The 8802-nt window shown below is 59.7% G+C and overlaps 1 protein-coding gene across 1 annotated transcript in view; it reads left to right on the plus strand.

Annotated features, from left to right (window-relative positions):
- PRCC (proline rich mitotic checkpoint control factor) overlaps positions 1-5245 on the plus strand; it is a 21071-nt gene extending 15826 nt beyond the window's left edge. The window contains 3 exon segments of the mRNA XM_077764203.1: positions 112-255; positions 2102-2167; positions 4794-5245. Coding sequence (XP_077620329.1) covers positions 112-255; positions 2102-2167; positions 4794-4880 — 297 coding nt within the window. The 3' untranslated portion in view covers positions 4881-5245.
- Positions 5246-8802: the final 3557 nt, after the last annotated feature.

Here is an 8802-nt window from a genome sequence, read left to right on the forward strand (position 1 = left end):
AGGGGGTATTGCACCGGGGGCGGGGCTGAGGGCACAGGGGGCGGGGCATTTCTAGTGAGTGCCCCGATCTCCCCCGCAGGCCCCTCACCACTGCTCTTTCTCCTTTTCCAGTTTAAGCGGCTGCAGGGCAAAAGGAACCGAGGGAGGGAGGAGGTCAACTTTGTGGAGATCAAAGGTGACGACCAGCTCAGTGGGGCCCAGCAGTGGATGACCAAGTCGTTGACAGAAGAGAAAACCATGAAGTCATTCAGCAAAGTAAGTGGGGAAACCCCATTGCGATGGCCAGCTGGGGGCCCCAGAGCACCGGGCCTGCTCCCGTCCCGACCCCACGCCCGGTGGCCACTGCCCCGGCACCTTTCACAGATGCCTGCCATCCGTGGGACTGGAGCACGTGCCGAGCTCTGCCTTGCAGAACTTTCCAGAACTTTGCTTTCCACCTGGGGGGTAGAGGCCCGTGGACCGGGCGGGCGGAGCAGTTGTGCCTCCTGTGCTCAGGAGGAGCTTTGATGCGCGGGGGCCGCCTCCCTGGCTGGACACCACCCACGGCGGCCCTGCCTCTCGACAGTCAGCTCCCTCCTCCACTGTCAGGCTGTGCGGGGGGTGGGGGGGGTGCTCAGCACATCTCCGAGGCGTGGGCACATCTGTCCTGGGGGCTTCGGTTCGGAGCGTGCAGCCCCTCCCTCTGCCTCCTGGCTGTCGTCATGGTCGTCCGCTGTGGGTTTTTCAGGTGTTTCATTCCTCGTGCTTCCGCCCCGCACCGCCGCCCCTCTGTGCTAGTTGCCTTCAGCCAGTGCGCTGCGCCCCCTCCTCCTCGTAGCTGAGCGCAGCAAAGGTGGGCATTTGTGAGCCCGCTGCGGGGGGCAGGGGGGGCGAGTGAGGGGAAGCCCTGGATTCGAGCCCAGCACCAGCCAGGCCAAGGTCGGGCATCTTCTTCCCCTCTCCTCCCTCCCGCTTTCTCCGCTTTGTTCTGTGGCCACAGATGGTCATCTGAGCCCCAGCCGTTTGTTTTAACTGAATGCTGGCGGTCATACAGGACAGAGCGGAGCACTGTGGTTAGATCAGCATAGATCCATCAGTGTTTCCTGGAAAAAACACTCGGGGGGGCGCGCCGGCCTAACTGTGGGTCGGGAGGCGTCATCTCAGTGTGACGGCCGCCGTGGCCAGCGCTCACTGTGTGTCCGTGCCTGCCGTCTTCAACGGTCACGTTCGATGGGGTTGCACAGCAGCGAGGGGTTGGGAGCTCGAGGCTTCTGGGGTCCCTGCTTGCTTTGCACCGGCGCACAGTGTTACAGCTCCCGTCCTCGGGGGCTTTATGGTGCAGCGTGACGGTGGGGGTGGTGCTGAGGACACTCCAGAGAGGAGTGTTGGGGGCTGGGTGGGGCCGATAGGACGCTTCTGGTCTGAGGCAGCACTGGCCGGGCAGGGGGAAGGCCCAGACCAGTACAGACTTTGACAGTAAAGCATTTGCATCGGAGCTTGGTTAGGGCTTGGGTGCAGTTACGGCTGGAGGACTGGGGAGAAGTGGGTGGTGGTGAAACTTCTGATTCCAGGGTCTCTGGGGGACTGGCTAGCAGGGGTTGGGGGCCTTCAGCTAGAGGCTGGGGATGGGAGAGTTCGGGACGCCTCAGGTAGGAGCAGGCGGGGCGGCTGGCCTGCAGGGGAGAGAAGGGACAGAGAGACAGGGAGGGCTAGGGCGGCGCCGGGCGGGTTTATGAGAGGGAGGGAGGTCGCCCGGGCCCCGAAGCTGGTTTAGACGCACTGCAGGTAGTACAGCCGGCATGTGTGTGCTCTGGGGGTGGCGTGGGCTTACCCAAGAAGCAGAAGACACGGTCCTGACCTCAAAGTATTTCCAGTCCGGTGGGGATATCAGCAGGCTATTTCAGGCAGATCTTTCTGGGATTTTGGCATAATGGCTTTAATGAAAACTGTTTCGTTGAGTGTATGGACATAAAAACAGCTCCAGGCTGACTTTTCTCCCTTCTCCCCCCGGATTCGGGCTGAGTCCTTGGTTTCTAAGGCCCCAGCCTTGCAGCATCTGGGCATGGGAGCTACTTCTGCTTTTCTTCCTGTGGCTTAACAGGTGTGTTTTCTTCCCTCGCAGAAGAAAGGTGAGCAGCCAACAGGCCAGCAGCGGCGGAAGCACCAGATCACATACCTGATCCATCAGGTGAGAGGGTCCCTGTAAACCCCACAGAGGCCGCCTAAGGTCCCTTAACCCTGTGGGCCCAGGTACCGGGCACCAGCTTCCCGCCACCGTGCCCAGGGCCCGTTCTCCCCGTGGCCACTAGGGGGCGATGTGTCCTTCGGAATCACCTACCACCGCGCCTGTCGCCTGTCACTGCACTCCCCACTTCCCGGAAGGCGTGAGTGCAGGAGCTTGTAGTAAACTAAGTGGGAATTCAGATACCCGGACGCACGCAGAGGGCAGCAGAGTGGTGTCTCATGCAATTCTGTTAAGTGGCGAGTTTATGTATGTAGGGATTTTTCTAAAGAAAAAATTGGTTCACCAGCTTTCAACAAGACCCCCACCTGCTGAGGAGGTTGTTTTGTGTTCTCCACTTCTGTAGCAGGAAATGACACAAATTGTTGAAAAGCACGGGTAATTCAGAAATGACTTTTGGAATTAGAATATTACTTATCTGATAGAACCCTGCAACTTTCGGCTATTCAGTTAATCGTGAAGCAGACGTTAGTCATTAAGCTCCATCTTTTTTTTTTTTTTTAATGTTTTATTTATTTCTGAGAGAAAGGCATTGTGAGCAGGGGAGGGTCAGAGTGAGAGGGAGACACAGAATCTGAAACAGGCTCCAGGCTCTGAGCTGAGCAGGCAGCACAGAGCCCGACGCGGGGCTCGAACCCACAAACTGCGAGATCATGACCTAAGCGAAGTTGGACGCTTAACTGACTGAGCCCCCCAGGCGCCCCTGAGCTCCATCTTTTGAGACCTAACCGCACCGAACGCCTTCCTGCCCCTTTCCCGGGGACGCACGTGCTGCCTGGTGATTTCAGCGGGAATCTGCTTTAGTTCTTGTCCTGGTTCATCTTCCGTTTCAGGGACTCCCCTGTGTCCTTACCCTGGGTTGTTATTTGTAGGGAAAGGATTTGAGGGTCATCTTTTAAACCCAAACTTTTTTTTTTAAGGTTTATTTTGAGAGAGCAAGAGTGGGGGAGGGGTAGAGAGAGGGAGGGAGAGAGAATCCCAAGCAGGTTCTGTAGGGTCAGTGCAGAACCCAGTGGCGTGGGGGTGGGGGGCTTGAACTCTCGAACCGTGAGATCCTGACCGGAGCCAAGATCAAGAGTCTGATGCTCACAACCGAGCCCCCCGGTGTCCCTAAACCCTAACTCTTCGCCACTGCCCTTCCCTGGGGGAAGTGGGCAGGCAGCAGCCAGCTCTGGTGGGGTGGGGTCAGTGAGCCCCTCTTCTCGGGTGGCCCCTGTACGCTCCCCAAGTGCGGCATTGAGATCGGCAGAGGAAAGTCACAATTCTGGCGCCTTCCAGTCTGTTTTCACAGCTTCGGTTTGTGCTTGAAAGTGGTGTGAATTTCTAGGGTACCATGTCCACCGTGTGCAGCACGGCAGCCACACTCCATCCATCGACGCGGCTGTCGCTCCTGGGTGTCCTGTCCTCTCCCACTGGGCTGGCCAGACACCCAAGGCGTCTGATGTCTTCCTTTCAGATGCAAATTCCAGCTCTCCTTTGTCTGGTCTTCCACTAGAGCCATTCAGGTTTTTTTTTTTTTTTTAATGTTTTTATTTATTCCTGAGAGAAAGAGAAAGACAGCATGAGCTGGGGAGGGTCAGAGAGAGAGACACACACAGAATCCAAAGCAGCTCCAGGCTCTGAGCGCTCAGCACAAAGCCCAATGCGGAGCTCGAACCCATGAACTGTGAGATCATGACCTGAGCCGAAGTCAGATGCTTAACCGACTGAGCCACCCGGGCGCCCCTTGAGCCATTCAGTTTTTTTTTTTTTTTTTAATATTTTTTTTTATTTATTTCTAGGAGAGAGAGAGACAGCATGAGCAGGGGAGGGTCAGAGAGAGAGGGAGTCACAGACTGAAACAGGCTCCAGGCTCTGAGCTGGCAGTCAGCACAGAGACCAACGCGGGGCTCGAACCCACGAGCCGTGAGATCATGACCCAAGCGAAAGTCGGACGCTTAACCGACTAAGCCACCCAGGCGCCCTGAGCCATTCAGTTTTAACTCTAGCACCAGTATGTGTAGAACCAGGATTCTTTTGTTTTTATAAAGATTTTATTTATTTATTATTACTTTTCAGACGTTTATTTTGAGAGAGAGAGAGCATGCTCCAGCAGGGGAGGGGTAGAGAGAGGGAAAGAAAGAATCCCAAGCCGCTCCACACTGTCAGCGCAGAGCCTGACGAGGGGCCCTAACTCATGAAGCGTAAGATCACGACCTGAGCCGAAATCGAGAGTCGGACGCCCAACTGACTGAGCCCCCCGGGGACCCACATAAAGGCTTTATTAAGTCATCTCTACACCGCCCGTGGGGCTCACGCTCATGACCTGAGATGGAGTCGCACGTTCCGCCTGCTGCAGGTGCCCCAGGACCAGGGGCCAGTCTTTGTTCTGCTTAACCCTCCTTAGCTCCCCTTTGCTTGCTCAGGGCTCCCCTTCGACCTGAGTGCAAGAACATGAAGTCTTGCAGGGAGTTGGCTGTTTCCCCATACGGGTCACCGGGGGGGGGAAGGAGGTTAGTGCGGGCGCCCACAGGGGCCAGAGAACGTCTGTGGGGACCCCGGTCTGAGGCCCTGCGTGTCTCTCTCGCCGCAGGCTAAGGAGCGGGAGCTGGAGCTGAAGAACGCCTGGTCGGAGAACAAGCTGAGCCGCCGGCAGACCCAAGCCAAGTACGGGTTCTAGGGCGCCGCACTCAACCGCCCCCCGCGACCTCCTGCGGCCCGGGGCCGGGCCTCAGCTCTGGGACCCCGGCTGCGCCAGGTCCAGGGTCTCCCGTGAGGACCCAGCCCTCGCCTCTGCGAGAATGAACACATTTGATAGGTTTTTCTTAACAAAAGTTAGAAGATTCAGCTCCTCTCTGTCTTGGAGCAAAGACTCGAGCAATGACGCCTCAGATGGGGCTCCGGGCCCTGGGGCGGGGGCGCTGCTCCCTGGCGGGTGTGATGAAATGGCGACCCCTCCCTCCACCGTTTTTTTTGTTTTTGTTTTTGTTTTTTTTAATTTTAAACCAGGGATGTCTGTTGAAATAAAACATTCAGTCTGATGGACGTTGCTTGCCCTGACCGCTCTCCTGCTTTATAGTGTGCCCTCCTTTTTCAATTCTGGATCTTTCTCATGTGTTTTCCTGTTCCCGGACCTGATTTTACCTTGTGTAAAGCACCCCTCAAACCCTCACGACCCGCCTCGTGTTTGCCTGGCTTTTCTCCTCTGTGCCCACCGTCTATAAGTGGGCTCTTGGCCGTTGAAGACCCAAAGTACTCGTACAGCTTCAGTGGGGCAGGGCCCTGTGGTCCCAACTCTGGAAAGTGTCGCTGATCTCCAGTGTCTGAAGACTAGAGGGAGTCAAGGAGGTCCTTTCTGTGACACGGAAGAGTCGGAAGAGTCGTTACACGTCAATTCCAGCCCAGCAGGAGGCAAATGTCCCTGGAGGAGACTCACGTTGACACCAGCTGCCATTGGCCATGACCGGTTTGGAAGCTTTGGAGAGAGCTTGGTGGCTAGACGGGTCTCCTTGGGGACTTCCGGACCCCTAGCTTTTTGCTAGACAGGGAGGGGTGGGTGGAGGGGGTGGGCGGGGAGNTCGTTGGCCCTTCTGCACTGGGAGGCCCAGCTGCGGCAGGACCGATGGCGGGGGGTTCGGGGTTCGGGTAGCCCTGCTGACGCGTGTGGCTGGGGCGCCGGGACTCGCCTGGCTGCAGCTCGGCCCGAGCCCGGGGCGCTGAGGACGGTCCCACGAGAAAAGCCTTGGTGCCACCCGGATGGAGAAGCTCGCTCCCGGCGGCCCAGGTTTCTGAACAAGGAAAGCACCGGGAAGAACAACCGAAGGTGAAGGTTACGGCCACGGGGGTTGACTCTGCGTGTGGTGGCGTGGGGACTCAGGCGCGAGAAGGAAGAGGCAGGAGGGGGTCTCCCGGAGCTCCTGGTCTTGTGGGCAGGGTAAGTTGAGGAGTCTGTTTCTCATTAAGTACGGAGGAGGGTTTCGTCACTTACAGGAAAACCACCCACTTATCTGAAATCTGACCTACTTGGGGCTGGAGCCAGACAGGACTCCTGCATCCCACGGGGACACGGGCTACAGCCGCCCGTGGTGGTGCCTCCGGCCGGTCTTCAGGAAGAGGCATCAACCTACTGGCACATCCACGTCCACAGAGGCATCGGGGACCTGGGCTGAGGTCACCTCGCTGGGGTATCTGAGGGGGTCACACGGGATCCACAGGCCCTGAAGTCTGCGATCCCGAGAGTCCAAAGCTTTGTCTTCTGCACCCGGGGTGTGCACCCAGAGCGCGGCCTCCTGGCCTGCAGCACCCCTGGGACCCAGCGCTGGGCTGCCTCACGCCAGGAGCTGCATCGTGGCGGGGCTGCCGGGGCGCTGGGCTGGGGGGTGGGGGCGCGGCCAGGACATGGTCGGTAGGGAGGGTCCCGGTGTCTTCTGGAAGGGGACATATTTAGGCCAGTTGTCTGTAAGGCTCTTGCCTCCCATCTCAGTTCTCTGCAAACAGCCTTGGACCACTTTTTAAATTTTTTGTTATCTTTTGAAATGTTTATTTTGAGAGGGTGTGAGCAAGCGAGTGGGGGAGCCGCAGAGAGAGGGAGAGAGAACTCCAGGGAGGCTCCACACTGTCCATGCGGAGCCCAACGAAGGGCTCCCACTCCCGAACCGTGAGATCATGACCTGAGCTGAAATCAGGGGTTCGACAGTTAACCAACTGAGCCACCATGAGAAGTACTGCCAGGTTAGAAGTACCCTCATCTGGGGAGACCTCCTGCAGACGGTGGCCTCAAGTTCCGTTGAATGAACAGCAGACAAGACAGGAGGGTGGAGAGGAGGGGGATGGGGGATGGGAACTTGGCTGCAGTTGGCAGAGCTGCCGAGGGAGGAGGGCAAAGGCTTTGGTCCCAGTGGATCAGACAGGCCCCTGGGAGCTACCGGAGCTGCCGGTGCAGGGCTGGGGGTGCAGGGCTGGGAGTGCAGTGTCGCACGGGCCAGGGGAGCAACCCGGGAAGCTCAAGTCCATAAGTATCAGCAGCCACACAGGGAAGGAAGCCATTGTGAGCTCCCACACTAAGGCCTGTGGCCCTGGAGATGCCCCGGTCAGGCTTTGCCCCGCTGGGGGATGAGCGTGCGGGGGGCTGAGTGTATGGGGGTGCCGAGCGGGGGGGCCCGAGCTGGGGGCTGCTGGGCGGAGGAGGCGCTGCAGCGGGTGCAGGGGCTGTGGGAAGCCCCGGGGCAGCCAAAGCGTTGCGGAGCGCTCTGCACCCCTGGCCTTGCTGACCTCCCCTTCCTCTGCCGCCAGGGGACAAATGTTCTAGGACTATAGGGGTAGTGGGGGGACCCCAGCGGCCACGCCACTGGCCCTCCTGGGTGGGGTCGGGGGGAGGTGCTGTGCTGTGGACCAGGCCCCGGGAGGTTGTGGTAGTAACTGTTGTTCACCCCCCGGTCCCCCCCCCAACTGGTTCCCGGCACCTCCGTGAGCAGGTTCTGCGTTAGTGACGGAGCAGAGGGGAGGGTGGGGAGAGGCCAGACAGCCGTCGGGGTTGCCCTGGTGCCAAAGGGCTGGGGGGAGAAGCTGTGCCCCCCAATCCCAGCGAGGCCCAAGGGAGGCTGCAGGGCAGGGGAGGGAGACTGGGCCCTGTGTGGAGGGCAGCGGGGAGGATGCAGTACTGGGGAGGTGCCCTTGCCCTGTGGTGCCAGGGTCTCTGGTGGGGGGAGGAGCAGCTGCTTCAGAAATTGCCTCCCTCTTTCCCTGCACAAGGCCTCTCCATCCCAACGCCTCAGCTCGGGAGTGGATGACCAGGGCGGTGCAGGGGTGCCGGTGCTGGTGAGCAGGGAGGCTTCCCCACCTTGTTCCTCAGGCCCGGGCCTGCGGCGGGAGCCCCCTGGAGGATCAGCACCTTTATCTTTTGGCCTGGGGGGGGCCCTGATGTAAGGGGAGCGCTGGATCAGGACCGCAAGAGGTGGGCCTGGCGGCCCCCAGCCCCGTCACCTCCCCTCGCTAGACCTCACTTTCCTGGTGGGTTGAACAACCAAAAACCAGCCACAAAGGGTCTGCGTGTCCTGGAGCCCCCGCAGCCCTGCTTCGCTGAGCCCTCCCCCTGCACGGTCTCAGCCCTGCGTGCAGGCAGGGAGGCTTTCTCTCCATTTCAAAGGACCGAGGGGGCCGGCGGCCAGCACAGGACCCCGGGTTCTGGGTTCTCGGGCGCTGCAGGCGGAGTGCGAGCGGAGTGCGAGCCCGCCCGCCCCTCCTGCTTTGTTCCCTCAGAGAAGGCGCCCCGGGGGGGCACCAGGCATTTCTGCCCCCGCCCCCGCCGAGCCCATCACACCCCCAGATGTGGACATGCAGACTCCACTTCCAGCTCCTGCTGTCCAGTGGGCCTCCCTCGTTCTGCGGCAAAGCCGTCTGCTCGCTCCCCTCCCCCCTTTCCCCCCCGCGTCTCTCCCCCTGCTCAGGAGAGGCGCAGACAGAAGGGAGTGGAGCCCCGACCCTGTTGACTCAGCAACCGAAGCTCTCCTTAAGCTGATTAGCACTGGCTGCAAAGGGGGAGAATTCACTAGTCACCGGAGCTGGTGGCAGTGCCAGGCAGGGGGGGGGGGGGGGGCGAGGCA

The sequence above is a fragment of the Crocuta crocuta genome, unplaced genomic scaffold, assembly GCF_008692635.1.
Source record: "Crocuta crocuta isolate KB4526 unplaced genomic scaffold, BGI_CrCroc_1.0 scaffold528, whole genome shotgun sequence".
Lineage (NCBI taxonomy): Eukaryota > Metazoa > Chordata > Mammalia > Carnivora > Hyaenidae > Crocuta > Crocuta crocuta.